This window comes from Xiphophorus hellerii, chromosome 14 (genome assembly GCF_003331165.1).
Source record: "Xiphophorus hellerii strain 12219 chromosome 14, Xiphophorus_hellerii-4.1, whole genome shotgun sequence".
In the NCBI taxonomy this organism is placed as follows: Eukaryota; Metazoa; Chordata; class Actinopteri; order Cyprinodontiformes; family Poeciliidae; genus Xiphophorus; species Xiphophorus hellerii.
The window spans coordinates 21705743-21726691 of NC_045685.1; the positions used below are offsets into that span (position 1 = coordinate 21705743).

Consider the following 20949-nt stretch of genomic DNA (forward strand, 5'->3'; position numbering starts at 1 on the left):
GCTGCATTTGGAAATCCATTTAACTTTAAAGTATTAACTGCAAAGAAACTCAGCTGTTTGCAGAAGCTGTGCTAATGGCAGAGAAACAACCTAAAGTTACAGGAAAACCATTTATTGGTTGTTTTTTTACCTAGTTGTGTATTTTTGCAGAAAGCAGTACAACCACAGGGAGAAGGCAGAGGGGTTCATTGTTTCTCCATAATATCTTTGTCATATATTACACTGTCACAACATGGTGACAGTGTTAACAAATATATTAAAAACATATTTTTATAAATGTTGCCTACTTCAGTTTTAAGCCATGTTATCATTTTGTGGCACTGTGCATAGTGAGGTCAGAACATTAAAGCTTATTTATTTAGATTTTAGACCATTAGATATAGTGCACAACTTTGTGGATTATTTAAAATCAATAGGCAGAAACCCTGATGAGTCACTCATAGAGGACTCATTTCTGGAATCGCAGTTTCTTTTGTGTTAACAGTCATCTGCAGGTTTGTTGCTGTAAATAAAGTTATGTGCTGTGGGTGCTGTCTTCCTGTTTTCAAGGACACAATTGTAATGGAAGAAATTACTTTAACAAGAGTCTAGATGAGAAGAAATAAGAAGTTTATTAAAACTTTGCAAGTTGAGAACAGAAATACAGAGTCGTAGGATCTGGCTTCCATTTATAGGTTCTGGTCAGAGAAGAGAGACTTGATTGGACAATAGGTGTGAATCCCTGATTGTGATGTACCAACAATTTTGTGGAGCCCAACACAGATGGTCTGGCTATTTGTCTATTGTTAAAGAAATGAGGTTGTTCACTGATGCTAAAGAGGGCAGATAAGTTCTACATTGGGGAAGTAACACTTAGATAATCTCCAGGATCAAGAAGCTCCTGCTGTTATACGGCACTGTAGAGGCCTATAGGAAAGCAGCTTGACCAATCTCATGATGAGATCATGTAGACACAATCTAACGCACAAGAGGGTTGAGGGGCACATAACATTTTCCATCACAACAGTGAAGAGAGAAGTTAAAGGCCGTCACCTCACCTCTGAGCTTTTCTCTGGTTAGCAAGAAGTCTACTATATTGTGAATGTGAATTTCTTTATCTTACGGTATGTGAAATAACCCCAACTTCATTTATTATTGATATAAGTGGAACAAAAAAATTAAACAAAAAAACCAACCTACTGACATCAACATTTATCTTCATTGTTTATAGTGTACCAAAATGTAAACAAGTGAGCAAATAAAAAATTACATCAGACACATATTCAACTTTTGATTACAATATTGTGTAATTTAGTAAAATTAAGGTAAAAGACATGATAAAAAGTTTTTTAAAAATCCTTTGATTTCAATCAATGAGATTATATGGCTGCCTGTTAGTCACAGTTTATAATCAACATCTCAGGACTGCCAGTTATAAACAGACTTCAGCATATAATAAAAGTTACATTAGGTACTGCCATCGTACCACTGAATGGCACACAATTAAAAATAGATTATAACTGTTGTCATGGAAACAATGCAAAAAATTATAAATAAGTAAACGCAAAACCATAATTTGGTTGCTTAATACTCATCAGAATTTATCATTTTCACCAGTATAAAAATAAAGAGGTTTTATTTTCCCATCCACTCCCATAAAAAGGTTAAAGCTCAGTTTCTTTAGGTTTTTGTTGCTTTTAACCACAAGGTCATCTTGTAGAAACAAAGGTCATAACAGAAAAAAACAACCAATTCAAGGACACAAGTGAAAGGATCTCATTGACAGAGTAATAAAAAATGTCAAAGTGCTTACAGGATTTTAAAAAAACAATAATTAAAATAAAGTTTAGAATTAAGCAACTATAAAAGATTATGATGCACCACTATAAAAATATTTTTTTGTTCTCTTTAAAGATGGAAAAATAAAACCCAAAGAATAAGAAAAATCTGACAGTATTTTCCCCATTTCCTTATAATCCCTTTTCAAAGCAGCTGCAGACCCTGTTGTAGAAACAATCTCTACATGGAACTGAACTCTGCGCTGCAGAGAAGCACGCACATCTCCAAATTTCACATATATTTGACTGAATAAAGTTTGTCAGGGAAAATACAAATCCAATATGTGTATGTGGCACTGTTAGAAAGAAGGCCCTGTGTTTTACTTGAGAAAAGTGTTTAAGAGATTTTAAATAAAACTATGCAAGTCTGTGCAACTCCTTAAAAATTTCAGTGTTATTGCCTGAGAGGGATTAGTAACTGATTCTGTGTACATGATTGACAGCAGTTGCCATGGTAAAGCTATTGTATTTAATTAGTTGTTCAAATAATAAACATATTGGCAGTGATGTCTCCTCCACGGTGGTGGAGACAAAAAAAATCCATACTATGCAAGCAAGAATCCACAAATCATGAGGAAACATCTGAGAGCAAATATACTACCAGTAGTAATGTCGTTGTAAAAGGATGGCAAAGAAGGAAGCAAAAATATTAGTAGAACTTATTTTTCACTTATTACTTGGATAGGTGGACAAATCAACTATCCAACTATTATGTTTAAATTATTATTTCCAGATTTGTCACAACCCAACAGTTGTCAAATGTCGGCCCTGGTGCTAATAGTGTGGTTGTCCCTCAGGGTAAAGGAGGGCTCATAGTGTGTACTCACTATTCAGCCAATAGTAACAATATGGATCCACCAAATGGGAATGATATGTGCAATGCACCAAACCCTACACCAAACTGTATGCTTTCGATATTTGTTAAGTTATTATATTTGGTTAACATAGAAGATATCTAAGTCAATACCATCTGTATGCTTTGCTTTTTGACTCAATGGGGTTCGAGGTGAGAGTTGATTTGTTGTGTTGTATTAACAGGAAGCTGCGACAGACTGGCGACCTGTCCAGGGTGACCCCGCCTCTCGCCTGAAACGTTCGCTGGTGATAGGCACCAGCACCTACTGACCCCACTAGGGACAAGGGTGTTAGAAAATGGATGGATGGATTAACAGGAAGAAAAGTCTGGCTTATTTTAACAGCTGCCAATTTATTGAATGATTGATCAGTTTTTGTCTAAAGATCAAAGTTCTGTTTTCTGTTTACCATATTTTTCAGACTATCACGCTTTTTTCATAGTTTGGTGGTCCTGTGACTTATAATCAGCTGCAACTTTTTCCCTCTTCATGATGCATTTTTGATTCATGTGTTAAATGTTATACTGATGGACATGAACTGAGGAGTTAACATTACCATCTGTGAAGAAAGCTAATCCAGAGTGAAAGCAAGATGGCCAGAGCCTGAGAAACGAGTCCACAAATGGGTTATTGAAGAACGTGTTGATGGAAGAGGCTTGTCAATGGTGGAGCTACATCTCCACACCCTGGTAGTTGCCAAAGAAATGAATATAAATTACTTTACAGATGGGCCTTCTTGCTGTTACCTCTTCATGCAATGCAACAGCCTCTCAGAGCACAGACATCGGTGCTCCGACTTTCAAGCCAAACTCAACAGTTTCCATTAGTTTGTTGAAAAACAGGCAACTGAACTCAACATGTAGGATCAAATCACCTTGGACGAGGTTCCACTCACATTTAAGACTTTCTAAATAGATGTGTCTTTTAGTCCAGTGATGAGTTTAGATTTATGGCCCAAACTCAACTGGAACCTGACCCAAAATGTGGAACAGGTCAGGAAAAAAATGATCTGCTTGATGGTTGGCTCTAGCTGCTGTGGTGCATTTAATAAGCCCACAATTCATACAGCACAGAGAAAATCAAACGAGAATGCAGGATATGAAGTTGTGCTAATCAGCTTATTATAGCCTTAATACGGGAAGAGGTAATTTATTTTATTGATCAAAGAAAAAAAGGCAGAAGTTAATGAGTGTAAAAGTGCAGTGCACTAATGCACATGTATCCCCTTTCTGCTCTATTTTTATCAGTCACACATCTCAGATGATTTGCACTTGACTCATGTAGTTAAAACAAGCAACAAGATGGAGCTGAAAGGTGTTAAGGAAAAGCAAAAATCAGCAGAATTTACGCTGCTATACTCAAATTTTGATCTAAAAGTGAAACAGTGAAATCTTAATTAAAATAATAAATCGGGTTTAATTTGGACCAACAAAGTTAGTCAGGTCGGGCTCGGACACATTGTATACAGGCTCAGGCTGGGTCAGGTTGGATTTTTCAGAAATGTTCTAAACTCTACTTCTGTGTGACGTGATTTTTGATTGATGTGACTTATCCTCTGGAACGACTAAAAGTCTGGAAAAATACATTATATTTATTGTGACAGTTTAGTCACGATGAATGATGACGATCACTAAAACTTGGGAGCTTAAAGTGAACACAAAGACATCCAAGAACCTGTCCTGTACTCAAATCCAAATCCAGGATAAAGCTGTTCAGTGAATTTGGTGTTGGCAGTGTAGATGTGGATCAGTGTATCTGAAGAGACTCTGTAGAAGGACAGAGTCCCAGCAGAACAGTCCACATACACCGCTACTCTGCCAGAGGGAGACGAGGAGTGGGAAGAGACGGGGATGAAAGCTTTTTTTCCATTGTGCCAAACAGTGTAACCATCATCAGAGCAGCCTAGACTCCAGGAGTTATCATTCAATCCAAACCAGGAATCGTCATTTACTCCTTTTCTATTGATTCCCCTGTAACTCAGTGATACATAGACTTTCCCACCCCACTCAACCTCCCAGTAACTGCGACCAGTCAGACCATCAATACACAGCAGCTGATAGAGGTCAAATCTGTCTGAATGATCAGGATACAGCTGCTCCTCTCCCACATGTGTCACCTTTCTGTTTTTGTCAGACAGTTTGAGGAATCTGTTTGCAGTGTTTAGGTCGACTGTTAGTGGACAGGAATCTGAAGGACAGAACAAACAGAATGCAGTTACTGATGTATAATTTTCTGAATTCACTGTCACAAAGATGAACATCCATAAATGAGACAATCTGCTATGAATCAAAAATGCACTTACACTTCCTCAGACCTGGTGTCAACCATCTTTCTCCTCCAGGCTCCATGCTGTAAGAAAGGAGGTGTTTTGATGGTATGAGTATTTATCAAGATGCAAATATGGACACCCCAATTTAGATCTCATTGAGTATTTCTAAGAAATCTTCAGTCCATTTGTGTCTGCGTTTCTGTCACTATGTATAATATTTTCCTGGTGCTACTAGGTTCTGGACAAATCACTACTGCAGAATTACAGGCCGATCTCCAACCTCCCATTCATCAGCAAAGTTATTGAAAAAGCTGTGTGTAAACAGTTAAATAGTTTCCTAATGATAACCAACTGCTTTGACTCCTTCCAGTCTGGTTTTCGCTCTACATTACGATGTCAACAGGTGACTCAGAGCCCATCCAATCACTGAAGAGATGCTTAGAACAGATAAATGTGTGAATGTGCCAAATCTTTCTCCAGCTAAACAGAAACAAAACTGAAGTTATTATTTTTGAACCTAAAGAGGAACGATCTAGAGCTATAGATCTAGAGTTATAGATCTAGAGTCAATGCACAGCTTCAGTTATTACAACTAAAAACCAGCGATCAGCCCGAAACCTGGGAGTAGTGATGGACTCTGACCTGAACCTCCAGAGTCACATAAAGACAGTTACAAAGTCGGCCTTCTATCACCTGAAGAACATTTCCAGGATTAAAGGACTAATGACTCAACCAGATCTAGAGAAACTCATCCATGCATTTATCTTCAGTCGTATTGATTATTGCAACAGCGTCTTCACAGGTCTGTCCAACAAATCAATCAAACAGCTGCAGCTGATCCAGAAGGCTGCTGCTCGCGTTCTCACTAAAACCAGGAAGATAGAGCACATAACACCAGTTTTAAAGTCCCTACACTGGCTCCCTGTAGCTCAAAGAATAGACTTTAAAATACTGTTGTTAGTTTATAAATCACTGAACGGCTTAGCACCACAATACATTAAAGATCTGCTGTTGTTATATCAACCTTCCAGACCTCTCAGGTCTTCCGGTTCTGGTTCTGCTCTGCATCCCCAGAACCAGAACCAAACGAGGAGAAGCAGCTTTCAGCATCTATGCACCACAAATTTGGAACAAACTTCCAGAAAACTGTAAAACAGCTGAAACACTGACTTCCTTTAAATCTCGACTAAAAACTGACCTGTTTAGGATTGTATTTGAAACGTAATCAGTTACAAATTTAATGATGGAACTTGACTTAATGTCATGTTTTGATTGTTGATTCTATGTTGCAATTGCACAAAAATCCGTGAGGGACAATGGAGTCCCTGCTCGAAATTCCATGAAAGAGGTGTTCGGAGCCCCGTGCCGGAAGCCTGTTGAAAGGCTGTTTACATCATTTTAAACTGCGTGATTGTGAGCGTGAATAAAAATACCAATAGGTACAGTATGTCGCTCCATATAACACAGTAGGAGTGTAACAGGTAAACCTTTTATGACTTTGTGTTTCTGTGTTTGTAATGATGTAAAGCACCTTGAAATGCCTTGCTGCTGAAATGTGCTATACAAATAAAATTTGATTGATTGATTTATTTTGTTCAGAGTTGACAGTTTATTTGCCCCTCCTCCAATTTTGTGTTACTGCCCTCATTCTGCCCCATACAATGAATAAATAAAATAGACTGGGAACAAAGTCCAAATTCCAACAATAGAATAACCCTATCATTTGTTAAAAAAAATTGATCAAACATATTCATGTATTAGAATAGACTAGACCTAATCGAGAGTGTTTAGATTTGTATTTTGAAGTCATATCAGTTATGATTGATAAATAAAAACATATCTTTCCACTTTGCGATTATGCACCATGCTGTGTTTGTTGAAGTTGAAGGGACATGAACTTAAAATTACCACTGTTCAACATTGTTTTCACTGGTATGAGCAATTAATTATTTCTCTATCTTAACTTGATTTCCCTTGATGCAGCATAAGTCCTTACTGATATAAACCAGCATTTCTTGGTCTGAGGCTAGTTGAGGGATCTACTGCTGACTAGAAGCAGCTTTCAGCATCTATGCACCACAAATGTGGAACATACTTCCAGAAAACTGTAAAACAACTGAAACACTGACTTCCTTTAAATCTCCACTAAAAACCCACCTGTTTAGGACGGTATTTGAAACTTAATCAATTACATTTTTAATGATGGAACTTTACTTAATGTCATGTTTTGATTGTTGATTCTATGTTGAAATTGCACAAAAATCAGGATGACGGACGACGGAGTCCCAAAGCGAAATTCCGTGAGAGGTGTACAGAGCATGGTGCCGAAAGAAAAACGACGAGTGACTGAGGGTCATTGCGCGTAACGGAAATCCTGTAAATTCTAGACACTAACAGGTACCATAGAATTGCACAAAAATCTGTGAGGGACGACGGAGTCCCTGCTCAAAATTCCGTGAAAGAGGTGTACGGAGCCCCGTGCAGGAAGAAAAACGACAAGTGACTGAGGGTCATTGCGCGTAACGGAAACCCTGTAAATTCTAGACACTAACAGGTACCATAGAATTCCACAAAAATCCGTGAAGGTTGACGGAGTCCCAGAGCGAAATTCCGTGAAAGAGGTGTACGGAGCCTTGTGCCAGAAGCCCATTAAAATGCTGTTTACATCGTTTTAAACTGTGTGATTGTGAGCGTGACTGGGAATAAAAATAGCAAAAGGTATTTTGTTCCATATAACACAGTAGGAGTGTAACAGGTAAACCTTTTATGGATGCAAACTCGACTAAAAACCCACCTGTTTAGGATTTTATTTGAAACGTAATCAATTACGAATTTATTGGTGGAACCTGACTTAATGTCGTGTTTGGATTGTTGATTCTATGTTGCATTGTGTTTCTGTGTTTGATATGATGTAAAGCACTTTGAAATGCCTTGCTGCTGAAATGTGCTATACAAATAAAATTTGATTGATTGATTGATCTGGGTTTACCTAACTACACTTATATTCACATTGATTTATCCAGATCTCCCCCCCCCCTCCCCAAGGATTTTTGTTCCTCAATAATCCTGAGTACATTATTCTGAGTATCACTATGTGGCTGCAGAAAATATTTCCTTACTTGAGAGACTCCAGCCTGAAGCTTGGATTCTTCAGTATAGCTGCTAGACTCTCCATTCCTGCCTCTCTAGGATAATTGAAACTCAGGTCCAGCTCCTTCAGGTGAGACGGGTTCTTAGTCAGAGCTGAGGCCAGAGCAGCACATCCTTCGTCTGTGATCAGGCAGCCGGAAAGCCTGCAGACACAAACACACAACATTGTTGGAACACTCACATATATTCTGAATGTGAAGCACATTTCATAAATTGTTTTTAGCAGGAATAATTAGATGACATGCTAAGAAAAGTAGAGCATGTCTGTTAAGCAGCAGTCTGCAGAAGACTGTGTGTCTGTCCATATTGTCAGTTGAAGATGTTTACCACAACTTTGCCTTTTTGGAGTCACCATTTAAATGTCGACATAGACAGACATAGACAATGTCTAAACCAGTGAGACTTTAAGGCAGAAAAAATTAACAGAGTTGGCCTGACCCAAAACAATTGTGGTTGTCTGAACTGCACCAGGTGGCTACATCATTCAACTGAATGGCCTGAGCTGGGACTCGCCAATTTATTGTGTCCCATTCCACATGCTTCATGTTTTTATGGTGTCAATATGTTGCTTTTCACATGCAGATGTACTTTATGTAACCCCTCTCTGTGTCCAATATGTTTTTCCCCTCATCTACCCTCATGACTGTTTAAGGAGCAGTTCCATTTTCTCTCTTCATGTTCTCCACTTATGATGTGGTGCACCAAATATTTCTTCTGTACTCAAAATCCATCTGTGTAGTTCTACATTAAATATTAAAATCTACTGATGTCCTGCACACTAAGTTGGTCAAAATCAGCAACAGAGTTAGCAATAATCCACAACTATAAAAGTGTAACCATGAGTGAAAGGTCTGTTCCAAAGAATCACATCTTGAAGTGCAACCATAGAGATAGATGAGTAGTGAAAATTTTTGACTCTATTGAATGACATGCTGTTGTAGCACATGCTGGGTCATTGTTTGGTGGGTATCTGCATCATTCAATTTATCAAATTAAGATTAGAGTTAGAGCAACAGTTAGTCAGTGATGCCCACCGCAAGAAGCAGGTTTTCCTAAATAATCTCTATTTGATTGGGTTTTCAATTAGGTGTTCTGGAGCAGAAATACATCTAAAATATGCAGGGTAGTGGTCCCTGATGAAGTGGATTGAGAACATTTGCTCAAGAGGTTGTGCTATTCTTTCCAGAAAATGGAAAACACGTTTTAGATATGTTCATATATTTGCTAAATATGATAATAGAAGAATTTAAATGAATCTCACCTCAGAATTTTGAGTTCACAGTTAGGACTCATCAGTCCATTGCACAGCAGCGTCACTCCTGAATCTCTCAGGTCATTGTTACTCAGGTCCAGATCTCTGAGACTAGAGGATGTTGAGCTGAGCAATGAGGACAGAGCTTCACAGCTTCTCTCTGAGAGGTTACACCCACTCAGTCTGAAAGGACAGAAGTAATACCAAGTAATTATGTGATTGTTTTATTTGTTACATATTTTTATGAATTCTTCTACATCTTTACTTACATAACTTTGCTAATGATTTTGACCATTGGCAGCAGCCTCAGTAAAGCATTCTCTGAAGCAGAGTATTTCTTCAGGTCAAATATCTCCAGACTTTTGTCTGATGAAAGTAGGATGAAGTGCAGAGCTGACCACTGAGCAGGAGACAGCTGGTGTGCTGAAAGACTTCCTGTATTTAAAGATTGTTGGATTTCCTCCACCAGAGACTGATCTTTTAGTTCATTAAGACAGTGGAATAGATTGATGCTTTTCTCAACACCATGATGATTCAACTTCTCCTTGATGTACTGGGCTGGGTCTTTATTAATTGCTAAACTTTCTTCTGTTTGTTTTACAAGGCCTCCTAAGTGTCGCCTATTAGTATTAAGTGAAAGACCAAGTAGAAAGCGGAGGAACAAGTCCAGGTGTCCATCTGGACTCTCTAGGGCCATGTCCGCAGCACTCTTGTAAATGTCTGTCTCTGGAGATTCATGGCTTCTTGTTTCAAAGTCCTTTGATTTCATTTCCTCCTTTGCCAGCAGATTGATTCCTGATTTAATGAAGGTCAGGTGAACATGAAGAGCAGCCAGAAACTCCTGAACACTCAGGTGGACAAAGCAGAATACTTTGCTCTGATACAAACTTCTCTCTTCTCTGAAGATCTGTGTGAACACTCCTGAGCACACTGAAGCTGCTCTGATATCAATGCCACACTCTGCCAGGTCTGATTCATAGAAGATCAGGTTTCCTTTCATCAGCTGATCAAAAGCCAGTTTTCCCAGAGACTCGATCATCTTATGGTTCTCAGGACTCCAGTGTGAATCTGTCTCAGCTCCTCCATCATACTTGATGACCTTCAGTTTGTTCTGCACCACCAGGAAGTGAATGTACATCTCAGTCAGGGTCGTTGGCAGCTCTTCGTCTTTCTTGTTCAACATGTCTTCCACAACTGTAGCAGTGATCCAGCAGAAGATTGGGATGTGGCACATGATGTGGAGGCTTCTTGATTTCTTTATATGGGAGATTACCATTCTGGCCTCCTTCTTATATTTAAACCTTTTGATGAAGTACTCATCTTTCTGTGGGTCAGTGAATCCTCTAATCTCTGTCATCTTGCCAACAAACTCAGTGGGGATCCGACTGGCTGCTGCAGGTCGTGTGGTTATCCAGAGGTGAGATTTGGGAAGCAGGTTCCCTCTGATGAGGTTTGTCAGAAGAACATCTACTGAGGTGGACTTTGTAACATCTGTCAGGATCTCATTGTTGTGGAAGTTCAGTGGAAGTCGACTCTCATCCAAACCATCAAAGATGAACACAACCTTTAACTCTTCAAATCTGGAGATTCCTCTGGTTTCACTAAAAAAGTGGTGAACAAGCTCCACCAAGCTGAACTGCTGGTCTTTTAACAGATTCAACTCTCTGAATGTGAATGGAAACGTGAACTGGATGTCCTGGTTGGCTTGGTCTTCTGCCCAGTCCAGAGTGAACTTCTGTACCAGGACTGTTTTCCCAATGCCAGCCACTCCCTTTGTCATCACTGCTCTGATTGGTTCATCTCTATCAGGTGAGGGTTTAAATATGTCTTCATGTCTAATTGTTGTTTCTGGTCTGTCTGGTTTCCAGGTCACTGTTTCAATCTGTCTGACCTCATGTTCCTTATTGACATCTCCAGAGTCTCCTTCTGTGATGTAGAGCTCTGTGTAAATCTGATTTAGAAAGGTTTGATTTCCTGATTTAGCAATTCCTTCAAACACAAACTGGAGCTTCTTCTTTAGGTTAGACTTTAGTGTTTGTTGATATGTGATGAATGACTCTAAAAGATAACAAAGATAAAATTATAATTTAGAGTGATTTAGTGCTTGGCCTTAATGCATCACACTTCAAAAGCATTTGTCCTTGACACTGAGTTCAAGAAAAAAAATCTGCAAATACCAAAAGTATTATTCATAAAATATAATTAATTTCCCTACTGTGCATTGTTGCAGACAAACAAAGCACTCTAAAGTATCAGCTAGCCTACTATTGAGATGTATGATGATCAGATCAGACATCATTCCTGATTTTGACTCAAGCAAGAAGTTGTGTCTTGGCAGAGATAAATTAGCTTAGGACACACTATTTTAATTTTGTGGTGTTTTTGCATTGTTGACACTTAAAACTGTTCCATACAGCTTACTATAAGCAAAAACTTTACTGAAGTTTTTGGCTGTTATTTTCCTGATGATCAAGTTGTGCCCTAAGATGGTTATTTTGATGTAAATTGCTAGTGTTAATAATTGTCCTAACCTGTAGTTTATAGTAATCAACAGCTAACCCAGACCTTAGCGCTCGAAGATAAATTTTTACAACTGCATATGCATACTTGGTGTCCCAAAGTAAAGTGCTCAACAGAAACAGTGTTTATATCCAACTGTTTATTCTATGACACTAAGCTGAAAATACATGACAAGCACCTCACATTTTGAAGACTGCCTGACAGAAGAGATTAGTAAATATTATAAACTTGTATAAGGCCCACTATGTCAAAAGAAATACTTCTAAGGCTAATAAATCTTTGAAGCAAATTAAACTATTGTCAACTACCGTAGGTATTCTCAAAGAATCTGTGTTTAACTATCTTTTCTTCAAGCATTTAAAAAATGTTGGTAGATTTATTATTTCTGTAGAAAAATAACTCTTACTGCTCTGCAGAAGGTCAGCTAGGTCATCCAGATTCATCATTCTCAAGAAGTCAACAGTGATCTTTAAAAATGCCTCTCTACTGCTCCTGCTCTGCTTTTCATCCTTATTTCCAGACACCCTCTCATCCTCTTCCAGACCCTCAGAACATTCTGGGTAATCTGAACACAAGACCTTTTGGATTTCCTTCAGCTCATCCTTCACAAACAACACAATCTTTTTCTCCAGTTCCTGAAACAAAATAAGATATAAATAACCCATCTGATAAAATCTGACAATCAAGTGATCTACAGGTAAAAGCCAGTAAATTAGAATATTTTGAAAAACTTGATTTATTTCAGTAATTGCATTCAAAAGGTGTAACTTGTACATCATACTTATTCATTGCACACAGACTGATGCATTCAAATGTTTATTTCATTTAATTTTGATGATTTGAAGTGGCAACAAATGAAAATCCAAAATTCCGTGTGTCACAAAATTAGAATATTACTTAAGGCTAATACAAAAAAGGGATTATTTAGAAATGTTGGCCAACTGAAAAGTATGAAAATGAAAAATATGAGCATGTACAATACTCAATACTTGGTTGGAGCTCCTTTTGCCTCAATTACTGCATTAATGCGGCGTGGCATGGAGTTGATGTGTTTCTGGCACTGCTCAGGTGTTATGAGAGCCCAGGTTGCTCTGATAGTGGCCTTCAACTCTTCTGCGTTTTTGGGTCTGGCATTCTGCATCTTCCTTTTCACAATACCCCACAGATTTTCTATGGGGCTAAGGTCAGGGGAGTTGGCTGGCCAATTTAGAACAGAAATACCATGGTCCGTAAACCAGGCACGGGTAGATTTTGTGCTGTGTGCAGGCGCCAAGTCCTGTTGGAACCTGAAATCTCCATCTCCATAGAGCAGGTCAGCAGCAGGAAGCATGAAGTGCTCTAAAACTTGCTGGTAGACGGCTGCGTTGACCCTGGATCTCAGGAAACAGAGTGGACCGACACCAGCAGATGACATGGCACCCCAAACCATCACTGATGGTGGAAACTTTACACTAGACTTCAGGCAACGTGGATCCTGTGCCTCTCCTGTCTTCCTCCAGACTCTGGGACCTCGATTTCCAAAGGAAATGCAAAATTTGCTTTCGTCAGAAAACATGACCCAGGTGAGACGCTTTTCGCGCTGTTTCTTGGTCAACAGTGGCTTGACACGAGGTATGCGGCAGTTGAAACCCATGTCTTTCAAGCGTCTCTTGGTGGTGGATCTTGAAGCACTGACTCCAGCAGCTGTCCACTCCTTGTGAATCTCCCCCACATTTTTGAATGGGTTTTTTTTCACAATCTTGACTAGGGCGCGGTGATTCCTATCGCTTGTACACTTTTTCTGACCACAGTTTTTCCTTCCCTTTGCCTCTCTATTAATGTGTTTGGACACAGAGCTCTGAGAACAGCCAGCCTCTTCAGCAATAACCTTTTGTGTCTTTCCCTCCTTGTGCAATGTGTCGATGGTTGCCTTTTGGACAGCTGTCAAATCTGAAGTCTTCCCCATGTTTGTGTAGGCTTCAGAACTGGACTGAGAGACCATTTAAAGCCCTTTGCAGGTGTTTTGAGTTAATCAGCTGATTAGTTTGTGGCACCAGGTGTCTTCAAAATTTAACCCTTACACAATATTCTAATTTTGTGACACACGGAATTTTGGATTTTCATTTGTTGCCACTTCAAATCATCAAAATTAAATGAAATAAACATTTGAATGCATCAGTCTGTGTGCAATGAATAAATATGATGTACAAGTTACACCTTTTGAATGCAATTACTGAAATAAATCAAGTTTTTCAAAATATTCTAATTTACTGGCTTTTACCTGTATAAAGTGCATCACAGAACTAACAAAAGAAATTAAAATGTAGTATCTATGGTATACAGACCATAAATATGGAGCCCAGCTGCATTTGATGCTCCTGGGGAGGTTGACCAACGTCAGAGATCTGGTCAAGTCTAAGGAGAAATCACTGAGAATTAGCTTCCAAAGATTCCAGGACAACCTGAGTAGAAGTCACTAACACCTATATATGCTAATGAGTCCTCCATAAGACAACTGTCATGTAGCTAACTGTATTTAGAAGTTTAGTCAACAGATGTATTTACATTTAATTTCTTAAGATGTTACATAAGAGAAACAAAACTGTACTTTCAAACATGGAAACTCCCAAGGGTAATAAGTAGCTAATGAGCTGATAGCATGTGGCTAAACAAGACACTTTCAGCTGACATGTTTCTGACAGGACTTCTGCTGTTTTTAAATATTTCTGTGTGCCAGTTGTGCAGTCGGTCCATAGAAATATTTAAAATGGTGGATGGTCTTCTGGAAGGAGTTTCTAAACACATATAAATATATAAAATTGAGCTGCACAACATATATCTCAAATATATTGTCATCATAATATCAGGGTGTGTGCAATATTGATTTATCAAAAGACAGATTTGTGAGCAATAATTGTTGATTAATATATTCCAATTGTTATGAATTTGCATTTTCAATTCTAAATTAATATTTAGTCTGGAAAGAGTCCCATGGCAGCAGATGCTCACATTGAGCACGAGTGACACTTGTATTAATTTATTACAACATATATGTTTTTCATAAAACCCTATGGAGGAACCTTGTGGGGGGAACCTTTGGGCACAGAACATTTCTTTTTAATTTGAAGTTTTATCCTACAGATCATCCTATGGTGAAGATTAACCAAACCTGCTGAAATGTCCAAATGTAAGGCAAATCTCAAAATGAAAATATCAAAATAGCACACAAGTTACTTGTGTGCTAATTTGTGTGACATAGTTAGCACACAAGTAAAACACCATCTGAACTCAATTGTATCTGGATACAAAAAAACATGTCCACAGTTGGGTGTGTCTGCAAACAAACGATATGCAAAGCAAAAAACAAATAGTGCTCTCACCATAGCAACTGTCGTCAGATGCAAATACAGGAGTAATGGAAATTCTTTTTAAAATCTAACCCGGATGTCAGCTACAAAAGAAAAGTAAGGCGAGCTGAATTCTGTTGAACACATAATGTGTGTTCAACAGCATTATGAACACACCTACTAGCTGTATTCAGTTAGTAGGTACAAGTGAAAAGGTCAAGATCATTATAAAACAGAAACAAATGCCCAGATACAAAAAGTTACAACATTTACAAACAGCTCACCTCTTTGGAGATGGAGGTTGGTCTTTTTCTGACAGTTGTCCAGATGAACAGCTGGACAGTGAGGGCTGAGCTCTGTCATGTAAAACAATCATGTACAGTAAGAGTACAGTGGCTGACAGGTGCATTGGCCTGACTCTAAACCATTTCACCGTCTGTGCAACAAACGGTGAAATGGGCTGCAAACACAATACAAACAGCAAAACACATAAACACAAAAACCAGACTGTAGATAAAAAATATATATTTTAAAGTTTGAAAAAGGGAAAAAGAAATCTTTTTCCCTTTTTCAAACTTTCATGCCTGTTTTTTAGAAGTAAACAGTAAAATAACACAAATAAGAAAAACAACCCAGTATGAAAAACTGCATCTTTGCTCCACAAAATGGAAGTACTCCAGACCACTAGGGGGAGTTTGGAGTGGCAAGTATTACACATATATGCTGATGTTCTACTGCAAAAAACTGGCCGTTTGAAAAAGACATTAAATATAGAGCAGCTTTTCTTTCTTCCTCCAACTTTCTTCTGCAAATCTGATTAAAATCCTGAAATCCCGTCTTTACTGAAGGTCTGGTCCCTTATTTTGTTTGAATCTCCTTGGATTTGTCCACCGCGACAGACTGGCGATGTGTCCAGGGTGACCCCACCTCTCGCTCGAAATGTTAGCTAGAGGTAGGCACCAGCACCTCCTGACCCCTCTAGGGACAAGGGTGTTAGAAAATGGATGGATGGATGGATTTGTCCAACATCTGGAGCATTTTCATTGTGTGGTGCAAGTTTGCAGCGTTTGATAGTTGCTGTTTTACAGCATTTTTCCTTTTGCTTCTATTTCCTATTGCTGCAGCATTTTATCCGTGTCAATATGTAAAATACAGATTGGAGTTGTGGAGAGTCTGCTGAGAGTTTATTAAAGCAAACAGAAAACTTTCAAAAGAATAGGAACAGGCTGGGAGCAACAAAATTCGTTTATTTCACAAAACTGCAATAGAAGCACATTTTCTGCACATGATCAACCACCAGATGTTGCCACTGGTGTAAACCACGAAGAAGAAGATGACAGGAAGTAGTAGGTGGATGGGAGAACGAGACTTGAACAAAATAAAACCATAATTAGAAAGAAACATTAAATAAACAAATCAGGAAAACAAAGAATAAGACTAACTGTAGTGATACAAGGAATAAACTAAAATGGCAAAGTATAAGAAAAACAAACAATAAAGAAATTATCAAAAGAGGAAACAACTAAAACAATCCAAAAAACAAATATCAGTCTGCAGTTGCAACATTTTTTTTAATTTATTTATTTTTTTATTTGTTTTGTACATGTTTTTGCTTCCATTTTCTTGTGATTGTATTTGTTTTTGTCTGTGTGTTTTGGAGTTTGCATCTTTCATGTGTTTGCAACATATTTCATTATTTGCTATGTGTTTGCACTTGTCAGTCACCATATAAGCAACCAGCCTATGGAATATAATCCACTAATTACTGCATCATAACTCAACTGTGATTAACAACATACTTTGGTTTTGTTTTACAGCCCCACCCAGGTCTGATTACCTACTGACCTGATAAATTACTAAAACAAAAGTACAATAAAAAAAATAAATTTTTTCTTCTATGGGCAAATACTTTTCTATACTACAGTTTATGTTGGGATCACATTTTAGATATTTAGATTGTTTAGATGTAGCTCACCTCTTTCTAGATGAAGGCAGGTTTGATTTAAAATTAATAAAACCCTGTTTGGACCTAGTCTCCCAGGATTCTGGTTCCACTTCATCGTCAGATTGTTTGCTGTAAACAAAGTTGCTTAAGTTATGCTTTGCTCTAAAAGAGTGAAGACACAAAAACAGTAGAAGGTCACTTCACCTCTTAGCTTTGCTCTGGTTCTCAGTCTCAGGCAGAGTTTCTCCTCCTTTCAGCTCCTCACTCTGATCCATGATGCTGCGTTCAGGGACACATCAATCTGCAAACAGCTTTTATATTAATCTACACAGACGATCACTCACCTGTACTGCAGCTCTATATATATTGGTTTTTTTTCTCTCACATCATTCCACCGCATTCAATACTGCTGCGATTACACCAAACATAATTTTGCTTTACATTTTACTCTAGACGCGCGTCGAGGACGATTCCCTGCCTCAACACGCCACCACAAAGACTTTGAGTATAAACCAGACACGCCTGACGCTCAAAACGCGTTTGTTGTGAACGCAGCATAAAAACTATCAGCTGACATTATTATGCAGCAATACAAGCCAACAAAGAAACACAAAGGGAAGTGGCAAAAACACAGGAACTAATTTGGTACTTCCTACTGAATATTTAAACAAAATGTTAACTTTCCTGTTATTAAAGCATAAAGGAACCTTCAACCTTCATATTTGTGTGTGTATGCACTTTGATCTGCTAGTAAATATGATTAATCATTTAATATGAGTACAATAGTTTAAAAAGTTGAAAATTATTTTAGTCAAACTAGCAAATGTCAGATGCTGCTCTGTAAATGCCAACCTATGTTATAGAACAATTAGTGGAGTGACATTGAACATGGATGATGGTGGGTAAACACTGTATGTTTACACTGGGAACATTGACTGTTCCCAGTGTAAACATACAGTGTTTACAGTGCAAACTAAACTGTGCAGAAAATATATGTGAACAATTTTACTTTCACTTTAGCTTCGTCCACAATATGTGAGGACATGTACAGTCTGCTGTATGTGTCAAAGTTAATTAGAAACACAAAATCAAATACATGAAGCTCCAAAACTTGCAGCAAAGCTCAAATAAGAACGTTGTTAGAGAATAAGCCCAAGCATGAGAAATTGACAAAAGATTGGGCGAGGTACATGTTTAGGCTACATTAAAACAAAACGGTGCCAAACTAGAAAGAAACGATAGAATAATGGCTAAAACTTGCATTATAAGATAAACAATGGATCAAATGAGCTTCAGCTGTTCCTCAATGTACAGAAAAACCAAAAAAAAAGAGTGTATAGGAAAAAGGAGAGAGGAAAGTACCCAGAGCTCAGGTTTCAACGCTTTTATTAATTTGACCTGCTGTGAAAACTGAACTCAGAACTCTGCTTTTAATCCAACCATTTAAATAACAAGTAGGATCAAACAGTGTTCTTAGGAATATTTTAAAGAAACTGTGGGTTATGCAGTTCAACAACACAATAAACCAACATAATGACTGAATATTTAACTTTTATTGCCCACAGCATCTCATCTGTTGACACTCCGCAAATCTACTTTAACGATGGGTCACAAATAATACAAAGAAATTACGATGAAATTTGTCATTTTAACATGATGAAACGTGGAGATGTTCCAAAGGTATGAACAGTTCTGTAGGACAGAAAACATTATTTCACTTTAACTGTTCTCACAGTTAAAGATATTTTAGAAATTAGTACCAGATCCTTATTAACATCGACACATCCTGCTCTAAAAACAGCTTCATCGAGTCCTAAGTATGAAGGCTATATATTAAATTAATAAAAAGAAGTCCATCTATAGAGGATTGTTAAATTTTTCTTTCATAGTTTTCTGGTTTTTTATTACATTAATAATTATAGTCAGAGGTGGATAAAGTAGGTAGATACCTAAAACATAAAAATAGTACAATTTGACTTTTTAACTCAAGAAAAAGTAAAAAGTAGCTAAGAGTAAAAAAGATTATGAAGACTACTGAAGTACTGAGTAACTGATCATAACGTTTGTTAAATTATGTCATCAGACAGAAAAAAAGTTAAATGCAAATTTTGACGGAGATCCTTAAGATATAATTAGTTTTAAGATATAATTAGTTTTCCATAAAGTTATAAGTAAATGATGTTCAACAATAATAATGTTTCAGCGTTAAACCGCTGACCACCAACAAACCAACACGCAGCCCTAACCGGAGTTTTGTTAGAAATAAATGAAACAGCGAAAATAAACGAGACCCGTTCGGATCATTCATCGTGACTAAACAGCTGCTGTTTTACTGCATAATGAGAAATAAAACATAAAGAGCGATTCTCTAGATTTCCTACAGTGTTTCCGTTGTTTCGTTCTTACCTTCAGTTTTAAGTTGATCTGCAACAGGAAAAATAAAAATAAATGAAAAATATTTTTTAGGTTTTTCCTCCAGGTGAGAAAACAGATTCTTTGTTTCTATTTCCTGATTCACATCTAGTTCATCTAAATGCCGCGGAGGTAAAAACACACCTGTGTAGTAATGATGACGCGTCCCGCTTAGCCATCACTTGCTGCAGAGGATCACGTGACATTGGTTGGCCAATCAGTGCTGCGGGATATTAGTCAGCGACTGTCGTAGTTGTACCTCTTGAAGTTTCTTTCTTAATATTTATTGCAGAACCTCAAGTGTAAAAGGAAGATTCGGCCCAGAGCAATTGGAGTTCACAAAATAAACATCAGAGAAAATATTGTAGCAATAATTAGAACCGCATTAAAGAATAGGGATTATAATTACTGGTGGAAAAGTCCAGATCACTGGTGAGTCCGGTTAGAAAACAGAGTCGCACTCCAACGGGTTTAACTTGCGGTTTATTCCCTAACTTGAAGTAACTGTGTGGTTCTAGAAAAGATAAACAACAATATAACGTCAGTGTCCGAATAATCCCCAAACAAATGACTGAAATAACGTCACACATACTAAATAACTGCAATATTAATAGTCAAAAACATCAAGTTCTAAACAAATACACGACACGAAAAACCCACGTTGTGTAGATTTTAAGTGCACACGTGTACAAAGCTGTCAATTAAGGGCAAAACTGAAATACTCTGCTGAATAAACAATGTGATTAACTTCCAACATTACTTACTCGGATATCCACGCACACACATCAAAGGAAGGTGACAATAAATTGCAAACAGCAAGTTAAAGTTCACAAACTGCAAACGGTAAACTCTACAGCTCCTTTATTTTCTTCTCTCCCTTTCTTCATCTGCATGCTGCTCACCTGTGGTCTAAGCTCCGCCCCTTAAAGGGCTCAACATAGCAGACTGCCAGGCAGCCTTTTTCACACGCAGCATAAAGCCAAACATGCCACAATTAAATGAATCAAAATGTCCCCAAAGCATCGAAGGACTGGCATAGGGGCCACCGAGGGATTCCAGGTAGATTTCAGGTAGATTTCAGAGATGTGCATGAAGAACATCGTGCATCGCCGCAGCGGCTCTTCATGCAGGGCCGGCCCAAGGTAATATGGGGCCTTAGACAGAACCCCCCACCAAAACTCTTCATACTAAGAACCTCAGCATCACTAACTTGTTTAAATATAGATAAGGTGAAATCTAAATGATGCTACAGGTTTAAATCTAAGGTCTGTGTTACAATTAAACCATTTCCAGGGGCCCCTGAATGTCTGGAGGCCCCTGAATGGCCCCTACCAGCAGCTACTGAGTTTTATGTGCCTTGATATCTCAGTCTTATAATTCTAGATCTCAGAGGTGCTAACATCA

At 38.0% G+C, this 20949-nt stretch overlaps 1 protein-coding gene across 2 annotated transcripts; it reads right to left on the reverse strand.

Moving 5' to 3' along the window:
• Positions 1–588: 588 nt before the first annotated feature.
• LOC116733428 (NACHT, LRR and PYD domains-containing protein 7-like) lies at positions 589–20444 on the reverse strand. Of its 2 annotated transcripts, XM_032584280.1 has the most exons (13): positions 20310–20444; positions 19690–20059; positions 19540–19557; positions 17338–17434; positions 17164–17262; positions 15473–15544; positions 14187–14256; positions 12269–12497; positions 9612–11400; positions 9352–9525; positions 8060–8233; positions 4974–5020; positions 589–4858 (listed from the first exon to the last, which is right to left on the reverse strand). In XM_032584280.1, exons 4-13 carry the CDS (start codon positions 17406–17408, stop codon positions 4317–4319), a joined length of 3267 nt encoding a protein of 1088 aa, XP_032440171.1. In that variant the 5' UTR covers positions 17409–17434; positions 19540–19557; positions 19690–20059; positions 20310–20444; the 3' UTR covers positions 589–4316. The 2 variants fall into 2 exon arrangements, with proteins under 2 accessions (XP_032440171.1, XP_032440172.1); XM_032584281.1 differs by lacking the exons at positions 19540–19557; positions 19690–20059 and having other exon boundaries at positions 20310–20401.
• Positions 20445–20949: the final 505 nt, after the last annotated feature.

What these genes read in the sequence shown, in the direction of transcription:
- LOC116733428 (XM_032584280.1), bottom strand. Translation starts at nt 17,408, where the DNA reads ATGGATCAGAGTGAGGAGCTGAAAGGAGGAGAAACTCTGCCTGAGACT. An exon ending in AGCTGACCTTCTGCAGAGCA is followed by an intron (nt 11,401 to 12,268) that starts GTAAGAGTTATT and finishes GTTATCTTTTAG; the next exon opens with AGTCATTCATCACATATCAA. An exon ending in GACACCAGGTCTGAGGAAGT is followed by an intron (nt 4,859 to 4,973) that starts GTAAGTGCATTT and finishes TCTGTCCTTCAG; the next exon opens with ATTCCTGTCCACTAACAGTC.